Source organism: Salmo salar, chromosome ssa13 (genome assembly GCF_905237065.1).
Source record: "Salmo salar chromosome ssa13, Ssal_v3.1, whole genome shotgun sequence".
Taxonomy (NCBI): Eukaryota; Metazoa; Chordata; class Actinopteri; order Salmoniformes; family Salmonidae; genus Salmo; species Salmo salar.
This window is the reverse complement of record NC_059454.1, coordinates 25391317-25411230: the sequence shown is the minus strand read 5'-3', so window position 1 is coordinate 25411230 and position 19914 is coordinate 25391317. Positions and strand designations below refer to the sequence as shown.

The following is a 19914-nucleotide window of genomic DNA, read 5'->3' as shown; positions in this document are numbered from 1 at the left end:
GTGACAGGCTAGTTTTAGTCACAGGCTGCTCAGCTGGATATTATTGCATTGTTGGAAAAGGAACCGCAAGTAATGTGCTTTCAAGACAACTGGGAACTCAAAAAAATACGGGGTCAAATCATGACGTCAGTGATCTTCAGGTCGGAAAGTCGGAATTCTAGAAAGAGGCCTGAGTTCCAGACTTGGAATTCTGAGTTCAAAATGACTTTTCCCAGTTGAAGCTCGTTTTTTTCCAGAGTTCACAGTTGTCTGGATTGCACTGAAGTCGGAAGTCGGAGATTTCCGAGGTCCGAGCCCCCATTTTGTATTTAACGAGGTATAATCATTTCACTGTTACACCTGTTGTCTACTAAGCATGTGACAAATACAATGTTATTAGATTTATTGGAATGTTCTAGAAACGTTAAATTTGCATTCGCTGAGTCATGGCGTCGCCAAGTTCCCAGTTGTTTTGAACGCACTTAAGTCTGAGATTTTCCGAGTTCCCAGTTGTTTTGAACACGCTATCAGTCACAATACCATAGAGAGGAGGAATGACGGGAAAAATAAAGGCAGAGGAGGTCTAAGCGGGAGGAAGAGGGTGAGCTTGAGTCGGTTAAGGGAGCTGGTTTGTTAAAAAAGAATGGTAGAATGTGTAAGCAGAGTGAGTTATAGACAGGAGGAGAAATTGAAGTGAATGAGGGCGAAGTATTGGAGGTGGTAGGTGTGAAGTTCTCTGAGCCGAGGGTTGCACCGAGGGTCAGGATAAAGATGAGTCTATGACAGTAGGAGTGAAGTTTTTTGAAAAAGTCATCAATTTTTGGCTGATCTATTTGTGGTTTCAGAGTGGGTGAAAACAAAGTTGGGTGCTGTGGAATCGGTGAGCATAACCAGAAGTGGTCTTGTGATAATTGTTTGTTTCTGCTGGTCAGAGGAAGCAGGCGCTCCATGTTAAACGAATGGGGGCAAGAGATGTGAATTGTTTTGCTCTAAAGAAAAGGCTGACATTGGAAGGAGTGATTACTGGGGTAGCAGTAAATGTGAAAGCTGACCAACTGAAGGGGAAGATTGATACCTGGTGTTTGTGATGCTCGTAGTTTGGTGCGACGCAGACAGGGTGGGGTGAGTGGTGAAACAGAGTCATTGTCTGTTCTTTTCAGTTTTGATGTTGTCTTTGCCCGACAAAGTGATGTTAGGATATACACTGCTCAAAAAATAAAGGGAACACTTAAACAACACAATGTAACTCCAAGTCAATCACACTTCTGTGAAATCAAACTGTCCACTTAGGAAGCAACACTGTTTGACAATACATTTCACATGCTGTTGTGCAAATGGAATAGACAACAGGTGGAAATTATAGGCAATTAGCAAGACACCCCCAATAAAGGAGTGGTTCTGCAGGTGGTGACCACAGACCACTTCTCAGTTCCTATGCTTCCTGGCTGATGTTTTGGTCACTTTTGAATGCTGGCGGTGCTTTCACTCTAGTGGTAGCATGAGACGGAGTCTACAACCCACACAAGTGGCTCAGGTAGTGCAGCTCATCCAGGATGGCACATCAATGCGAGCTGTGGCATGAAGGTTTGCTGTGTCTGTCAGCGTAGTGTCCAGAGCATGGAGGCGCTACCAGGAGACAGGCCAGTACATCAGGAGACGTGGAGGAGGCCGTAGGAGGGCAACAACCCAGCAGCAGGACCGCTACCTCCGCCTTTGTGCAAGGAGGAGCAGGAGGAGCACTGCCAGAGCCCTGCAAAATGACCTCCAGCAGGCCACAAATGTGCATGTCTGCTCAAATGGTCAGAAACAGACTCCATGAGGGTGGTATGAGGGTCCGACGTCCACAGGTGGGGGTTGAAAGCAGGTTCACACTGAGCACGTGACAGACGTGACAGAGTCTGGAGACACCGTGGAGAACGTTCTGCTGCCTGCAACATCCTCCAGCATGACCGGTTTGGCGGTGGGTCAGTCATGGTGTGGGGTGGCATTTCTTTGGGGGGCCGCACAGCCCTCCATGTGCTCGCCAGAGGTAGCCTGACTGCCATTAGGTACCGAGATGAGATCCTCAGACCCCTTGTGAGACCATATGCTGGTGCGGTTGGCCCTGGGTTCTTCCTAATGCAAGACAATGCTAGACCTCATGTGGCTGGAGTGTCAGCAGTTCCTGCAAGAGGAAGGCATTGATGCTATGGACTGGCCCACCCGTTCCCCAGACCTGAATCCAATTGAGCACATCTGGGACATCATGTCTTGCTCCATCCACCAACGCCACGTTGCACCACAGACTGTCCAGGAGTTGGCGAATGCTTTAGTCCAGGTCTGGGAGGAGATCCCTCAGGAGACCATCCGCCACCTCATCAGGAGCATGCCCAGGCGTTGTAGGGAGGTCATACAGGCACGTGGAGGCCACACACACTACTGAGCCTCATTTTGACTTGTTTTAAGGACATTACATCAAAGTTGGATCAGCCTGTAGTGTGGTTTTCCACTTTAATTTTGAGTGTGACTCCAAATCCAGACCTCCATGGGTTGATAAATTGGATTTCCATTGATTATTTTTGTGTGATTTTGTTGTCAGCACATTCAACTATGTAAAGAAAAAAGTATTTAATAAGATTATTTCATTCATTCAGATCTAGGATGTGTTATTTTAGTGTTCCCTTTATTTTTTTGAGCAGTGTATATATTATCCTGTATGAGCTTTGTGCCGAATACACTTGTTACAGGTGTCAAGCTTATGGGCATGTGGCAGCAGTGTGTAGGAGGAAGGTTCCTAGGTGTGAGAAGTGTGCAGAAGGGCATGAGACAAAGGTAGCATTGGGGAAAGTAGTGAAATGTGTTAATTGTACGGGTGCCCATGGGGCTGGGGATCAGAAATGTCCTGTGTGAGAGAGGCAGGTTGAGGTTTCCAGGGTTAGAGTAGTGCAGAAGTTGTAATATTCTGAGGCAGTGAAGAAAGTAGAGGAAGATGGGTCAAGGGGGAGGGATAATGAGAGGAGTGGTGTGTTATTTTTTATTTCACCTTTATTTAACCAGGTAAGCTAGTTGAGAACAAGTTCTCATTTACAACTGCGACCTGGCCAAGATAAAGCAAAGCAGTGCGACACAAACAACAACACAGAGTTACACATGAAATAAACAAGCGCACAGTCAATAACAAAGTAGAAAAAATTAAGTCTACATACAGTGTGTGCAAATGGCGTGAGGAGGTAAGGCAATAAATAGGCCATAGTAGCGAAGTAATTACAATTTAGCAGATTAACACTGGAGTGATTGATGAGCAGATGATGATGCGCAAGTAGTGATACTGGTGTACAAAAGAGCAGAAAAGTAAATAAAAACAATTTGGGGTGAGGTAGGTAGATTGGGTGGGCTATTTACAGATGGACTATGTACAGCTGCAGCGATTGGTTAGCTGCTCAGATAGCTGATGTTTAAAGTTAGTGAGGGAAATGTAAGTCTCCAGCTTCAGCGATTGTTGCAATTCGTTTCAGTCACTGGCAGCAGAGAACTGGAAGGAAGGGCGGCCAAAGGAGGTGTTGGCTTTGGGGATGACCAGTGAGATATCCCTGCTCGAGCGTGTGCTACGGGTGGGTGTTGTTATCGTGACCAGTGAGCTGAGGTAAGGAGGAGCTTCACCTAGCATAGACTTATAGATGCCCTGGAGCCAGTGGGTCTGGCGACGAATATGTAGCGAGTGATGGTGGGTGGTATAAGGGGCTTTGGTAACAAAACGGATGGCACTGTGATAGACTGCATCCAGTTTCCTGAGTAGAGTATTGGAAGCTATTTTGTAGATGACATCGCCGAAGTCGAGGATCGGTAGGATAGTCAGTTTTACTAGGGTAAGTTTTGCGGCGTGAGTGAAGGAGGCTTTGTTGTGAAATAGAAAGCCGATTTTGGATTGGAGATGTTTGATATGAGTCTGGAAGGAGAGTTTACAGTCTATCCAGACACCTAGGTATTTGTAGTTGTCCACATATTCTAGGTCAGAACCGTCCAGAGTAGTAATGCTGGTCGGGCGGGCAGGTGCGGGCAGCGAACGGTTGAAAAGCATGCATTTGGTTTTACTAGCGTTTAAGAGCAGTTGGAGGCCACGGAAGGAGTGTGGTATACAGTGCACTCCACTAATATTGGCACCCTTGGTAAATATGAGCAAAACGGCCTGTGAAAAAAATGTATATTTATCCTCTTGGTCTTTCATTAAAAATATTCACAAAAATCTAACCTTTAATTAAAGTAAAATAATTTAAAGAAAATATTTTTTCTTATCATAAAACAAATATTTTTTTCAAATATATGTGTGCCACAATTATTGGCACCCCTTCATTCAATATTTTGTGCAACCTCCCTTTGCCAAGATAACAGCTCTGAGTCTTCTCCTATAATGCATAATGAGGTTGGAGAACACATGGCAAGGGATCTGAGACCATTCCTCCACACAGAATCTCTTCAGATTCCGAGGTCCACGCTTGTGGACTGTCTTCTTCAGCTCATCCAACAAGTTCTCTATGGGGTTTAGGTCAGGGGACTGGGACGGCCATGGCAAAACCTTGATTCTGTGGTCAGCGAACCATTTTTGTGTTGATTTTGAGGTGTGCTTTGGATCATTGTCCTGCTGGAAGATCCAACCACGGCCCAGTTTAAGATTCCTAGCAGAAGCAGTCAGGTTTTGATTTAATATCTGCTGGTACTAAATTGAGTCCATTATACCATGTATCCTAGCAAGTTGTCCAGGGCCTTTGGAAGAACAGCCCCACAACATCAAAGATCCATCACCATACTTCACAGTGGGGATGAGGTACTTTTCTGCATGGCTATCTTTCTGTCTACGCCAAACCCACCTCTGGTGTTTGTTTTTTAAAAAAGCTATATTTTGGTCTCACCTGACCATGAAACCCAGTCCCATTGAAAGATCCAGTAATGTTTGACAAACTGTAGGCACTTGAGTTTGTTGTTTGATGACAGCAAAGACTTTCAATGGCAACCCTCCCAAACAACTTGTGGTTATGTAGGTGGCATTAGTTAATCGTTTTGGAGACTTTCTGACCCCATGACCCAACTGACGTCTGCAATTCTCCAGCTGTGATCCTTGGGAGATTTTTTTGTCCACTCGAACTATCCTCCTCACTGTGCGTGGGGTCAATCTAGACACACATTCTTTTCCAGGCCGATTGTTAACATCTCCAGTTCCTTTAAACTCCTTAATTATTGCCCTGATTGTGGAAATGGGCATTTACAACCGTTGAGATATTTTCTTAAAGCCATTTCCTGATTTGTGCAGCTCAACAACCTTTTGTCGCACATCATTACTGTATTCTCTGGTCTTTCCCATAGTGATTGATGGCTATGGGAACTTGGCCTGTGTGTCACCTCATATTTATACCCCAGTGAAACACTAAGTCATGGCTTACCACTTAAGTGTTCCTGATCACTCAGGTGAACTTAAAATCATAAAATATGAATGGGAATATAGTTCAGTTAGATTTTAGTCATAAGAATTTCTCGGGGTGCCAATAATTGTGGCACATGTTTTGGAGAGATATTTATTTCACGTGTATTTTTTTCAATCATTTTACTTCAATTAAAGGTTTGATTTTTGTGAATATTTTTGAATGAAAGACCAAGAGGATAACAGCAAAGACCTTTTTTTCACAGGCCATTTTGCTCATGTTTACCATGGGTGCCAATATTAGTGGAGGGCACTGTAGATCTGTACCAGTACAGAGGGATTAATCAACAAGTGATATGTTTCAGTAAGATTGGATTTTTGGCATTTCTAGCAATGGTTATCAACTGTACTGCAGGGATGGAACGTAAGTCGCAGATTTGGTGTGTGCAAGATTTGATGTCAGAAGAGTTACAGGGTGTGTTAAGTGGTGGTGTCCCATTCTTTCAGGCTGTTGGCCTGAAGTAGGACTAAATAGATTTAAATAGTGGAGTATGGTATTTTTTTATTTAATTTTTATTTTGAGTGGAGTGGTAGAGTATTTTTTTTAAATAATTAAGAATTAAGCAGTATAAAGGTGTAATACTCCAGTGTAGTAGGTGGCGGTAATGCAACATTTATTGAATGCCAACTGCCGTTAAACCTCATTGAAGAAGAAGTTGCAATACCAGAGATCCAGAGTCCGAGCCCCTCTGTGGTTCTTCTTGCAATCCCACCTTGGTGTCTTCCTCAACCAGTGATAGATCTAGGGTTGCTTGAGAGGGTAAGAGATGTTGAGGAAGGAGTAGATTCAGTTCTAAGTGAACATTTAAGAACACAGTACTATGTTTTCTTGAACATATTGACAGATTGATCTAAGGACCCTAAAACAGGGATGACAGGAGCAGCTTTTAGTGTTCCTGAGTTTAAGATGGCAGTGACGAAAAGAGCAACGGATGATTTATCTGTTTACACAATGGAGTTGTTGGCCATACTATTGGCTGCAGAGTGGGTGGAGGAGGTGAGGCCAGACAGGGTAGTCATCTGCTCTGACACCTGTGCAGCACTGATGAGCTTAAATTCATGTATGTCTTAGAGCAGACAGGATGTATTGTATGAGGTTTTGCAGTGTTTGTATAGGGTGAAACAGATGGTGGTATTTGTGATGTTCCTCTGGGTACCAGCTCATGTGGGAGTAGAGGGGAATGAGGAAGTGGATATTATTGACAAGCAGGCTCTTAAACATCCAAATGTTGAGATGTAATTATCAATCAGTAAAGCAGAAGCCAAGGGATTAATAAGAACAGTGGTTAAAAATAAGTGGCAAGAGTTGTGGAACAGTGAGAGTAAGGGAAGACACCTCTATAATATCCAGGAAAGGGTGGGGGCAGGGAGGTCTACAGGTTGAGACTGGCACACACAAGGCTAAATAGTACATTGAAAGTGGTGGGGAAACATCGACTGGGAGGTGTGATCATTGTCAGGAGGAGATGGAGACAGTGGAACATGTTCTATTTCAGTGCCAGAAATATGTGAGAGAAAGGGAGCGATTGTTATTAGATTTTAGGAGTAATGGGGTTGAAGAGCCAGGATTAAATGAACTGCTGTAGACCTTTTCAGGGGATGTAGTATTTAATTATGTAATTCGTTTCCTTAGGGAGACGATATTATTGGGTAGGATTTAGACCTTCACTGTCTCTGGTCCACACTCCAGTCCAGTTGGTGGCGGTAATGCACCTTAAAGTTGGTTGCCAACCGAGATATAAAATCAACAGAAAAAGAAGATACACAGTCCGCGAGTCATAGAAACGGTGGCTTTGCAGTGTATGGATATAGCACATTTTTGTACAGCTCATTGAAACGAAATCCCCATAAGGACAGTATTGTAAATTAATTTTGTATCCCTAAGGAGAAGGCTATCACACATCTACAACAAGACATGTAAGTTTGTGATGAATTGCGAGCTTTTGTAAAATGTAGTCCGCAAGAGCACGCTAGCGCCACTAGCTAGCTAACGTCGTTTGTTTCGTTAAGGTTATGGCAAGTTAGCTACCTAGCATACCAACATGCTTTTACGAAAGGCGGGAGGGACGCCTAGCGACGATGGGCCTTCTTGGGTATCTGTTGGCTACCAAGCTAGCTCATTTAAATGCAAGTCACTGAATATAATCATGCTAATGTCGGTCAGTTGATAAGTTCGCAAACTAGATAGCTAGTAACGTTAGAAAATAAATGTTTTTAAAAAAGAAAAAAGCTAGTACTACTAATTAACGGCAAGGTTTGAACTAGCTACTAACGTTAACCACATTTAGAAACTGCTTAACCAAACTGAATATAACTAGGTTTCTGTCTATGCTTACATTGTTCAGTCATGGGCTAAATTCCCCTGGTAGCCAAATAGTAGACGCTAGGTATCAAACGTTAGTTAGCTAATGATGGAAGTTGGCTAGGTAGTGGTCAAGTGCACCGCATGGCATGTGGTGTGCGTTCCATTTTTTTTCTTCCTGAGTTAACGTTAGCTATAAAATATATTTGCTAGTTACCTAACACAACTGATTAACTAACAATTAGATTAGCATGTTGATCGATCCCCATGGATTTTTCCCACATTTGAATTGGAATCCCATCATGACATGTTAGTAACCTTACCTCACTAATCAGCGAAGTGTTCTGGTTATAAGTAACTTTAGTTTTATTCTAATGGTGAATGACTGACAGTTTAATTTAACAAAATGTTTACATGCATACTATGCACATAGATAATGTCCAGTTAATCTCAACAAAATGAAAGGTTGGTCATCCTACTGCCGGCTGCTAACTAAGGAAACCTGCAAGGAAGCCAAGAGATGGTTAACTAGCCAATGATACATAATGCTCATTAATGGATGTCCTAAAGTAGTTAATCAAATCTTGCTCATTCATTGGTGCATTGGAGCTATTTTTTACTACAGCATCACATGAAAACACTAAAGCAGGAAGTAGCTAATTTCAACAACATTTAATTGTTTTTTTTTCTTCAGTTGAGTTTGCACATTTCAAGTTAATGTCTCTCTAACCTCAACAATGCAGTAATAAATAACAATATAATACTAAAAATAACAGGGTAGAACAAAAATTAAATGTAAAAACAAAGTAAGCAAGCATACTATATACAGGGTCAGTTCCAGTACCATATTTACAATGTGCAGGGATACTGGATCGGCTCGATGTTGTTTTTTTATTAGCCTGTTATTTTATTTCACTTAGTCCTGCATGTTGGAGCTTGAAGCCTAAGATTGTCACTGTATCCTACAATCACGCCTGTAAATGTGACGATTAAACACTTTGAATCTGAGAGGTAGATGTGTATAGGGGTAGGTATCACAATATATGATAAACAGAGTAGCAGCAGTGTATATAATTGTGTGTAGAGTCAGTATAAATGTGCATGATCAAATTATGGAGTGTGTTGGAGTGCCTAGTGTTTAGGGCCCTGTGAGTGTGCATAGAGAATAAAATACAAAGGTCAACTCAGTCTGTGTACCTATTTAGCAGTCTGTCTTTTTTACATTTTATTTAACTAGGCAAGTCAGTTATAACTTCTTATGGCTCAAATCCCGTTAACGGGATCGATTTGACAACATCCGGTGAAATGGCAGAGCGCCAAAAGAAAAACTTTTTAATTAAAAATATTTAACTTTCATACATTCACAAGTGCAATACACCAAATTAAAGCTGAACTTCTTGTTAATCTAGTGTCACATTTCAAAAAGGCTTTACGACGAAAGCAAACCATGCTATTATGTGGACAGCACCCCATCAATCATATTTCATCCCGCCAGGCACGACACAAAACTCAGAAAAAGCGATATAATTCATTCCTTACCTTTGACAAGCTTCTTCTGTTGGCACTCCAATATCTCCTTTAACATCACAAATGGTCCTTTTGTTCGATTAATTCCGTCGTTATATATTTTTACATTTTAGTCATTTAGCAGACACTCTTATCCAGAGCGACTTACACTAGTGAATGCATACATTTCATACATTTTTTTTTTTTCGTACTGGTCCCCCGTGGGAATCGAACCCACAACCCTGGCGTTGCAAACACCATGCTCTACCAACTGAGCCACACGGGACCATATCCAAAATGTCCATTTATTTGGCACATTTGATCCAGAAAACACCGGTTCCAACTTGCGCAACATGACTACAAAATATCTCAAGTTACCTGTAATCTTTGTCCAAACATTTCAAACAACTTTCCTAATACAACTTTAGGTATTTTTTTACGTAAATAATCAATCAAATTTAAGACGGGATAAACTGCGTTCAATACCGGAGGAAAACAAACTGGAGTGTGCTTTTCAGGTCACACGCCTCAAACAGTACACTTCACTCGACCCTGTTCTGAACAGGGCTACTTCTTCATTACACAAAGGAAAAACATCAACAAATTTCTAAAGACTGTTGACATCCAGTGGAAGTGATAGGAACTGCAAGCAACTGCCTTAGAATACTGGATTCTCAATGAAAACCCATCAAAGAGTGACCTAAAAATAAAATAAAAACTCCTGGATGGTTTGTCCTCAGGGTTTCGCCTGCCAAATAAGTTCTGTTATGCAAATTGAAGTGAGTCTAGTGTTTCAGGGATGATGGAGTTGATGTGTGCCATAACCAGCCTCTCAAAGCACCTCATGATTACAGAAGGGTGCTACAGGGCGGTAGTCATTGTGGCATGATGCCTTGGAGTTCTTGGGAACAAGAATGATGGTGGTCATCTTAAAATGTGGGGATTACACCCGCCAACTATTATGCGCATGCTCAGAGAACACGCCTTGTGGGTATTGATCTGATTAAAGACTTTACGTATGTCGGCCTCTGAGAGCGAGATCACCCAATCTTCTGGGTCAGTGTCGGCCCTCACTCGGCAGGATGTCATGGTCAAAGCGTTCATAAAATCCATTGAGTTTGTCTGGTAGAGAGGTATCGCTGGGCAGATCACGGCTGGGTCTTCCTTTGTAATTCGTAATGGATGTAGCCCCTGCCACATGCGGTGAGTGGCGGAGCCCGTGTAATATGATTCCACCTTATTCCTATATTGTCCTTTAGCTTGTTTGATGACTGCGGAGGTCATAGCAGGACTTCTTGAACTTGTTCCTGTTCTCAGCCGTAGACTCAGGGTTGTCTGCGGTAGCCCTATCCTCTAGTTTAGCGCCAACCTGTATTAATCCAGGGCTTTTGATTGGGTAAGCAGCTAACCTTAACTGTGTGGACAACGTTGCAGATGCATTTGTTAATGAAGCAGGTGACTAAAGTGTTTAGCTTGTCGACGTTATCGGCAGTGTCCCGAAACCTATTCCAGTCAGCGCTAGCAAAGCAGCCCTGTAGCATAATCTCTAATTCTGGAGACCATTTGTTATTTCTCTTTTCCTGAGGTTGAATTTATGCAACAGTCACGATAACAGCTGAAAACTCCCTTGAGGTCAAATACCGACCCTTTTACCATCAGGTATTCCAAGACAGGTGAACCATGGGTAAGAATTACAGAAAGAGCCCAGGGCAGATGAGTTGAAGTGTAAGCTGGAATTGAGAACTGCCGATCTGAGGTTCAAAAGTAATTGTTGGTTGTAAGAAATTCTAGCAGGTTTATTTAGAAAAAATAACCTACAAAAGAATCAGAAAATGGCAAAGTTGGGTCAGAGCTTGCAAAACGACAGCTATCCTGTATGGCACCATCTTTTTTCCATGAAGCGTATCACAAATAAAACAATTTAGTCTACTAGTAAATTGTTCTTGACATAATGTCAGGTTTGAAGACCTTTGCTTTGACCTTCCATCACTGGGCACACTAAAAGAGTAAAGGAAGTGTGGCCAGTATTTTCCATCCCCTTTTGATGAGATCATCATGAATCTGTTGACAGCCGGGTTGCTTCTAACGAAATGCTCAGCCATTTTCAATTGGTACCTTTATTGGCAACCTTATACATCTGCCTTTTGACGGTGAGCCTTTGTCACAACTTCCAACTGTGTTCCACCTGTTAAATGCAGGTGCACCACAGCTGTTTGTCCTCAGCCTCCAACTCTGTTACTAGCACTGGGGTAGAAGATGTCCTTGGGAACATATCCAGGATCAGTTTACCCTCCCGAAATCTTAACTGTAATGATTTAAGGGGCTTTTTCTAGCAGTTTTCTGTCCATGACATTGCCTTGACTTTAAAAGTTAGAAATATTCTGCAAAATAGCAGCAAAAGATCCTTCACATTTTAATCATTTAGCTGTAGCTCTTATCCAGGGCGACTTATATTTAGTGTACCTTAAGATAGCTATCTGAGACAACCACATCAGTCATAGCTACTTTGAGGAAAAATGCACTTACTATCAGCAAAGTCAAAGCTAGTAGTAAGGGGGGGGTCAAGTGCCAGTCAACTTTTTCCATTGAGTGGTGGTGCTGTGGTATTTTTTTAAGATGCTCTTCGAAGAGGTAGGGTTTCAGATCTTTTTGGAAGATGGGCAGGGATTCTTCTCTCCTAGCTTGAGGGGGAAGCTGGTTCCACCATTGGGGTGCCAGGACAGAGAAGAGCTTGGACTGGGCTGAGCGGGAGCTGCCCTTCCTTAGGTGTGGGAGGGCCAAGAGACCAGAGGTGGCAGAACGGAGTACTCGGGTTGTGGTGTAGGGTTTGAGCATAGCCTGAAGGAAGGGAGGGGCAGTTCCTCTTGCTGCTTCGTAGGCAAGTACTATGGTCTGCGAGCTTTGTTTGGAAGTCAGTGGAGCGGGGTGACATGGGAGAATTTGGTATGGTTAAATGCCAGGTGGGCTGTAGCGTTATTGATAAGTTGCATGGGTTTGACGGCATAAGGGGGAGCCCAGCCAACAGCGAGTTGCAATTAGTCCAGATGGGAGATGACAAGTGCCTGGATTAGGACCTGCGCCGCTTTCTGTGTGAGGTAGGGTCTTACTCTACGGATTTTGTAGATCATCAAAATGCACGAGCGAGCACTGCTTTGTTTGCCGAGAACGACAGGGTAGCTATGACTGATGCTATGTCATTCATTGAGTTTCTTCATCTGTGTTCCCAGGCATCCGGCGACTGCTAAGTGGTATGACAGGCGGGACTCCGTCTACATCGAGTTCTGCGTAGCGGACAGCAAGAATGTCAAGATCAATTTCGAGGAAGCAAAGTTTGTTTTCAGGCGAGTTATGACTTCTGTCAGTGGAGGTTTAAAGGAGAAGTTTGGTTAACTGCTCTAGGCATTTGATAATTCCTCTAATTCAATGTTAGTCACATTTATGCTGAATTTCCTTTCGCCCCTCACTTTACCAGTTGTCTTGGAGGAACTGATCAAGTCAAACATGAGAACGAAGTAGACCTTTTTGAAGGCATTGATCAAAATGTGAGTAACTTCATTGCATTGTCTTCCTGTCTTCAGGACAAGATGCAGATTGCATCTGACGAGATATAACTAAGGGGACTTAGTTTTGCAGCATGAAAGTGTTCATGTATCTCTTGTACACACAGGAATCCATACACAAACGCACAGATCGGTCAGTGTTGTGCTGTTTACGAAAAGCTGAACCTGGGAAAGCGTGGCCTAGGCTAACGAAAGAGAAGGCTAAGGTCAGTGATGGTGTATAATATATTTTCCATAATATATACAATACATGGCCAAAAGTATCTTGACACCCTTTCAAATTAGCGGATTTGGCTATTTCAGCCACACCCATTGCTGGCGGGTGTATACAATTGAGCACACCGCCATCCAATCTCCGTAGACAAACATTGGCAGTAGAATGGCCAGTGCTGAAGAGCTCCGTGACTTTCAACATGGCACCGTCATGGGACGCCACCTTTCCAACAAGTCAGTTGTTCAAATTTCTTCCCTGCTAGAGCTGCCCCAGTCAACTGTAAGTGCTGTTTTTGTGAAGTGGAAATGTCAAGGAAGTGTTAGGCAACAAGCGCAGAGAACAGGACCGGCGAGTGCTGAAGCATGTAAAAAAGTTCTGTCCTCAGTTGTAATATTCACTACAGCGGTCCAGGAGAACTGCTCACTGACAGGGATGTAAACAAATTTGTGCACAAAATTTGAGAGTAATAAGCATATTGAGCATATTTAATGAAGCTCCCTACAGGTCTTGTGCTGATGTTGCTTTTCATTAAGGCCATTCTACTGCCAATGGTCTATGGAGATTGCATGGATGTGTGCTCGATTTCATACACCTGTCAGGAACGGGTGTGGCTGACATAGCCAAATCCACTATTTTGAAGGGGTGTCCACATACTTTCGTATGTAGTTATATATAGATAACTAATATAGTTAATTTAAATGCACACTTTCTGTATTTAGTGCATAATTGATTTTGGAACACTGAACTCTAAATGCATGTAAGGAGCCTGGAAGATGACATCCTCCAAATGAGCATCAGCAAAGCCTTTTTGTCATGCAAGATATTCTTCAACAGTTAACTTGGCTCAGCGTCGACTTTAACAACTGGAAGGACTGGGAGGGCGACTCAGACGAGGAACTAGGCAACTTCGATAATTTCCCAGAGGGGGGAGACGGGGATATGGCATTCAACACACAAGAAGCGATGGCTAAAGTAAGGGCCCTAGGGCAAACTGAACTTGCACTTGAATGCTGTATGAAAGGTTTGGCAAAGACTGTTAAAGTAATATATGCCAACATGATGATATTTGGCTCAGGCTGTTGTGTGTGATTCTGATTGCAGATGATGAACAACATGGGAGGGGAAGACTGCCTACCTGATCTAGATGATGTTGATGATGTAAGAGCTTCTCTGTGGAGTTCCTCCTTTCCCTCAGTTTCACTTCACTTGGCTTAATACAAAAACATGTCTCACTCTAGTCATGTCCCTCTTGTGTATGGGTTTGCTAATGAATGATCAGTGTCTCTTCAGAAGAATGTGTTCGACACAATATGCAGTTGCAAAACCTTAATTGCAATGGTCATATTCAGCTTGATCGCATGCTTTTTTTTCTATTCCTGTTTAGGACGAGTCTGCAGATAGTGACGATGAAAGTAAGTGAAATGTTTTCTGACCAGATACTGAGCTTTCGAATGAAATTTTGTACCCTGACATCCCTTAACCCTGAAAATGTTTTGATGCTAAATGTGCCGTGCGAAGTATCTTTTTTTGACTATGTGGCAATTTGTTTACTTTACATTTTTTATTAAAAAAAATGTTTTTTTCAGAAATGCCTGATTTGGAATAAAAGGCCTCAAAATCCAGGAAGTCGGGATGGAAGAAAGGAAGGCAGGAGGAATCATCAAGACTATCTTGAAATAGAAGGCAGTGGGTAAAAACACTGTACATGAGTTGGTAGCCATATTTAAATCCAGAGCTCTTTTCCAATCAGTCCACTGAAGGTTAATATGTATAGTGTTGTACGGCGCAGCAGTCTCCACTTCCATTTGCAGTGCTGCACTCTTGGCATATCCTGTTTTACTATTAATTATTACAAGTAAGCATTCATGATTTGTTCTGAAGTACTGTATAGTAATCATCCTCAACCTAGAAAACAATACATGTGAAGACATTTATGAGCAGTTGACTAATGTTATGAAGTGTAATTAAACGGACAAATGTTTTACACCCCCCGACTCATGGATCTATGTTTGAAGTTTGTTGATCAGGTTACAATTTCTGTTTGGTTCCCTCTTGTGAGCTGCCTCCTGTGGCATATAGATAGTGATCAGAGAAACAGTTCAAAGTTTCAGTACCTTAGCCTTTAAACTTACATGTTTCCCCTTTCCTCATCTGTTAAATCGCAAAAACAGTATCAGTGTTCATAAGATTTGAAACTTCTGAAATTCTGTCTTAATGTTCTCGGATATAAATTGTATGGTACCAGTTTTATTTTTTACTAATTCCATGTTGATATTTTCTAACAGCAGATCACATGAAGGTATAATGAAAGGAGGCTTGAAGCTCAGTTGGGCAAACATCTGGTTGTTTTTGTTTTTTTACCTTCAAGAATCTTTCCATCTGTTTAGAGTTGTGGCAGAGTACATTACAATACTCCTGGGTCTTGTGTGGTGAGGGGTTTGATGGGGGATATGACATGGTAAACCTGTGTAATGACCAAATTAAACTTGTACTGTCAAGAAAATGAGGTAAATGTGTGGTTATTGGTGTGTATGTTAAACCTGTAAAGTTATCACAGGCTTAAATGAAAGCAAACATGGAGCAGAATTATTTATAGGATATTTACCTACATCAGTGAGCAGCTGATCATATGTCTGAAGGTTGAGAAACACGCCTCTGCACTATTCTTGGTAATTTGTTTTGGTGAACAGTGATTAATGAAGTACAGTTGCCATGTCCTCCCATTTCCATTTGAACTGTATGAAAAGTCAAACCACTGAAAGCAGTGTCTTCTCAAAAACGTATTTGACAAACATGCATGGCTCGTCTTCAAACACTTGCACCATGGGAAACATGATTCTTAGTTTCTTAGAAAGATGTAGACCAAAAAAATTATTTTCCAGTGTAACTCATTTGAGGTGCTTCAACATCTACAGGATCGGTGGGTCCCCCACGGGACGGTTGAGCTAATGTGATTAGCATGAGGTTGTAAGTAACAAGAACATTTCCCAGGACATAGACATTTCTGATATTGGCAGAAAGCTTAAAATCTTGTTAATCTAACTGCACTGTCCAATTTACAGTAGCTTTTACAGTGAAATAATACCATGCTATTGTTTGAGAGTGCACAGTTATGAACCTAAAGTTATGAATAAACCAATTAGGCACATTTGGGCAGTCTTGATACAAAATGTTGGAACAGATATGCAATGGTTCATTGAATCACACTAAAACTTTTCACATACACTGCTGTCATCTAGTGGCCAAAATCTAAATTGAGCCTGGGCTGGAATAATACATTATGACCTTTCTATTGCATTTCAAAGATGGTAGAAAAAAATGCATGTTTTTTTTCTTTTACCAGATCTAATGTGTTATTTTCCTACATTCATTTCGCATTAACACCAACTTCAGCGTTTCCTTTCAAATGGTATCAAGAATATGCATTTCCTTGCTTCAGGTCAATTTAAAAGGGGCGGATCCGTTATCACTCACCCACCCCTTCCCTAAAATGAATGCTCTGCACCCCAGCACCAGAGGGGATTGTACATACACCAGCACTTGCGTGCGCGCTAGTTCCCTTTTATTTATAGGCTACATAACCTGGTCTAATCAACGTTTGAGGATATATTGTACCATTGGTTATCAAAATATGTTCTTTCAGTATGAAAAGTTGGACATGTTCTTTGTTGTGAAATAGAGAGAATGACATCACTGACCGATATGCAGATTATCACCTCAATGATAGGACATAGGCTAAAATATGGCCAACGAAAACTGTTTGTACAAAAATTCAATGTCAATGTAGTTTACATTTAAGTCATTTAGCAGACGCTCTTATCCAGAGCGACTTACAAATTGGTGCATTCACCTTATGATATCCAGTGGAACAACCACTTTACAATAGTGCATCTAAATCTTTTAAGGGGGGGGTTAGAAGGATTACTTTATCCTATGTATTCCTTAAAGAGGTGGGGTTTCAGGTGTCTCCGGAAGGTGGTGATTGACTCCGCTGTCCTGGCGTCGTGAGGGAGCTTGTTCCACCATTGGGGTGCCAGAGCAGCGAACAGTTTTGACTGGGCTGAGCGGGAACTGTGCTTCCTCAGAGGTAGGGGGGCCAGCAGGCCAGTGGTGGATGAACGCAGTGCCCTTGTTTGGGTGTAGGGCCTGATCAGAGCCTGAAGGTATGGAGGTGCCGTTCCCTTCACAGCTCCGTAGGCAATCACCATGGTTATAGTTCATATACAATCATATTTTTTATTTATTTAACTAGGCAAGTCAGTTAAGAACAATTTTTATTTTCAATGATGGCATAGGAACGGGATTAAATGCCTTGTTCAGGAGCAGAACAAGATTTGTACCTTGTCAGCTCAGGGATTCGATCTTGCAACCTTTCGGTTACTAGTCCAACGCTCTAACCACTAGGCTACGCTGCCGCCTCATATGCCTAATTGATTACAATAACATTTGAACAGGACCATATAATAAATAGTCTACTGTGGGAAAAGTGGTTTCTGTCACTATAATGGAATATTGTAGTACATGGCACTACATACAATTTCATTTGTCTGGGAATTTTCGTTATTGTTTATGAATTAAACGTCACCCTCCCAACTCAGCGCTATCTCAGCATCACTTCCTGTAGCAGCATTCTGACCAGACACCTTTTGCGCTCTAATGATTCCAGGAGACATCCCATTGGGTCCTTGAGCCGGCCTTTGTCTTCGGTGTTGAATGAGAATAATTAAATCTTTGTGCCTTGAAAGATGTGTAAAACGATTAGGAACTGCGAGACAATAGGGGGTAGCGCGTTGAAAGAGCAGGTGATCACATGAGACGTAAACAATATCCAGATGGAGCTGAATGATGTTTAGTCGATTAATCAGGCTGTAATACACAATTAATTGGTATATAGCTTGAAACTAATGCCTGCAAAATCGTGTAAATGTTCCTTACAAGCCAGAATGTTCAATAAAATTACATTTAAACGTACTCTACCAGTTGTCTATGTGGTCTGTTCTTCAGCTGCTTGAAATCTGAGAAAAAATATATACAGCAAAGTATTGTAAGATACATTCACATGATTTTGCAGTCATTTCCCCTATTCATCTGTAATTACACTAACATTCATACCTATTTTTAAATGACATGGTATACCTGGATATTTGTGTGTAGTCTAAAAGTACAGGTAGGCCCTACATCCAATTATTTACAGTGCATTTGGAAAGTATTCAGACACCTTCACCTTTTCTACATTTTACATTACAGCTTATTCTAAAATGTATTAAATTGTTTTGTTTTTTCCTCATCAACCTACACACAATACCTCATAATGACAAAGCAAAAACAGTTTTTTTTAAACATTTTTGCTCATTTATAAAAAATAAAGAACTGAAATATCACAATTACATAAGTATTCAGACCCTTTACTCAGTACTTTGTTGAAGAACCTTTGGTAGCGATTACAGCCTCGAGTCTAATTGGGTATGATGCTACAAGCTTGGCACACCTGTATTTGGGGAATTTCTCCCATTCTTCTCTGCAGATCCTCTCAAGCTCTGTCAAGTTGGATGGGGAGCTTCGCTTCACAGCTATTTTCAGGTCTCTCCAGAGATGTTCGTTCATGTTCAAGTCTGGGCTCTGGCTGGGCTACTCAAGGACATTCAGGGACTTGTCCCGAAGCCACTCATGCATTGTCTTGGCTGTGCGCTTAGGGTTGTTGTCCTGTTGGAAGGTGAACCTTCTCCCCAGTCTAAGGTCCTGAGCGCCCTGGAGCAGGTTTTCATCCAGGATCTCTCAGTACTTTACTCCATTCATCTTTTCCTGACTAGTTTCCCAGTCCCTGCCGCTGAAAAACATCCCCACAACATGATTCTGCCACCACCATGCTTCACCGTAGGGATGGTGCCAGGTTTCCTCCAGATGTGACGCTTGGCATTCAGGTAGTCACCTGGAATGCATTTCAATTAACATGTGTGCCTTGTTAAAAGTACATTTGTGGAATTTCTTTCCATCTTTATGCGTTTGAGCCAATCAGTTGTGTTGTGACAAGGTAAGGGTGGTATAAAGAAGATAGCCCTATTTGGTAAAAGACCAAGTCCATATTATGACAAGAACAGCTCAAATAAGCAAAGAGAAAAAACAGTTCATCATTACTTTAAGTCATGAAGGTCAGTCAATCCAGAATATTTCAAGAACTTTGAAAGTTTCTTCAAGTGCAGTCGCAAAAACCATGAAGCGCTATGATGAAACTGTCTCTCATGAGCACAGCCACAGGAAAAGAACACCCTGAGTTACCTCTGCTGCAGAGAATAAATTCATTAGAGTTAACTGTACCTCAGATTACAGCCCAAATAAATGCTTCACACAGTTCAAGTAACAGACACATCTCAACATCCACTGTTCAGAGGAGACTGTGAATCAGGCCTTCATGGTCAAATTGCTTTTTGGACACCAAAAAGAAGAAGAGACTTGTTTGGGTCAAGAAACACGAGCAATGGACATTAGACTGGTGGAAATCTGTCCTTTGGTCTGATGAGTCCAAATTATAATTTTTTGGTTCCAATCGCTGTGTCTTTGTGAGACGCAGAGTAGGTGAACGGATGATCTCTGCATGTGGGGTTCCCACCGTGAAGCATGGAGGAGGAGGTGTGGGGGTGCTTTGCTGGTGACACTGTCTGTGATTTATTTAGAATTCCAAGCACACATAACCAGCAAGTGTATCACAGCATTCTGCAGCGATACGCCATCCCATCTGGTTTGTGCTTAGTGGGACTATCATTTGTTTTTCAACAGGACAATGACCCAACACACCTCCAGGCTGTGTAAGGGCTATTTGACCAAGAAGGAGAGTGGTGGAGTGCTGCATCAGATGACCTGTCCTCCACAATCACCTGACCTCAACCCACAATTGAGATAGTTT

The 19914-nt window shown here is 42.0% G+C and overlaps 1 protein-coding gene across 1 annotated transcript; it reads left to right on the top strand.

The window, feature by feature from the left end:
* Positions 1–7161: 7161 nt before the first annotated feature.
* Positions 7162–15516, top strand: LOC106566721 (prostaglandin E synthase 3). Its single transcript, XM_014135038.2, has 8 exons — positions 7162–7348; positions 12467–12580; positions 12712–12781; positions 12907–13005; positions 13848–13985; positions 14115–14171; positions 14398–14425; positions 14600–15516. Coding segments are annotated over exons 1-8 (528 nt in total). The 5' UTR covers positions 7162–7346; the 3' UTR covers positions 14620–15516.
* The last annotated feature ends 4398 nt before the right edge of the window (positions 15517–19914 follow it).

Bases quoted from the DNA above. Each gene is read 5' to 3' on its own strand.
- LOC106566721 (XM_014135038.2), top strand. The intron at 13,006-13,847 runs GTCAGTGATGGT...ATTCTTCAACAG, and splicing joins TAACGAAAGAGAAGGCTAAG to TTAACTTGGCTCAGCGTCGA. The intron at 14,172-14,397 runs GTAAGAGCTTCT...ATTCCTGTTTAG, and splicing joins ATCTAGATGATGTTGATGAT to GACGAGTCTGCAGATAGTGA.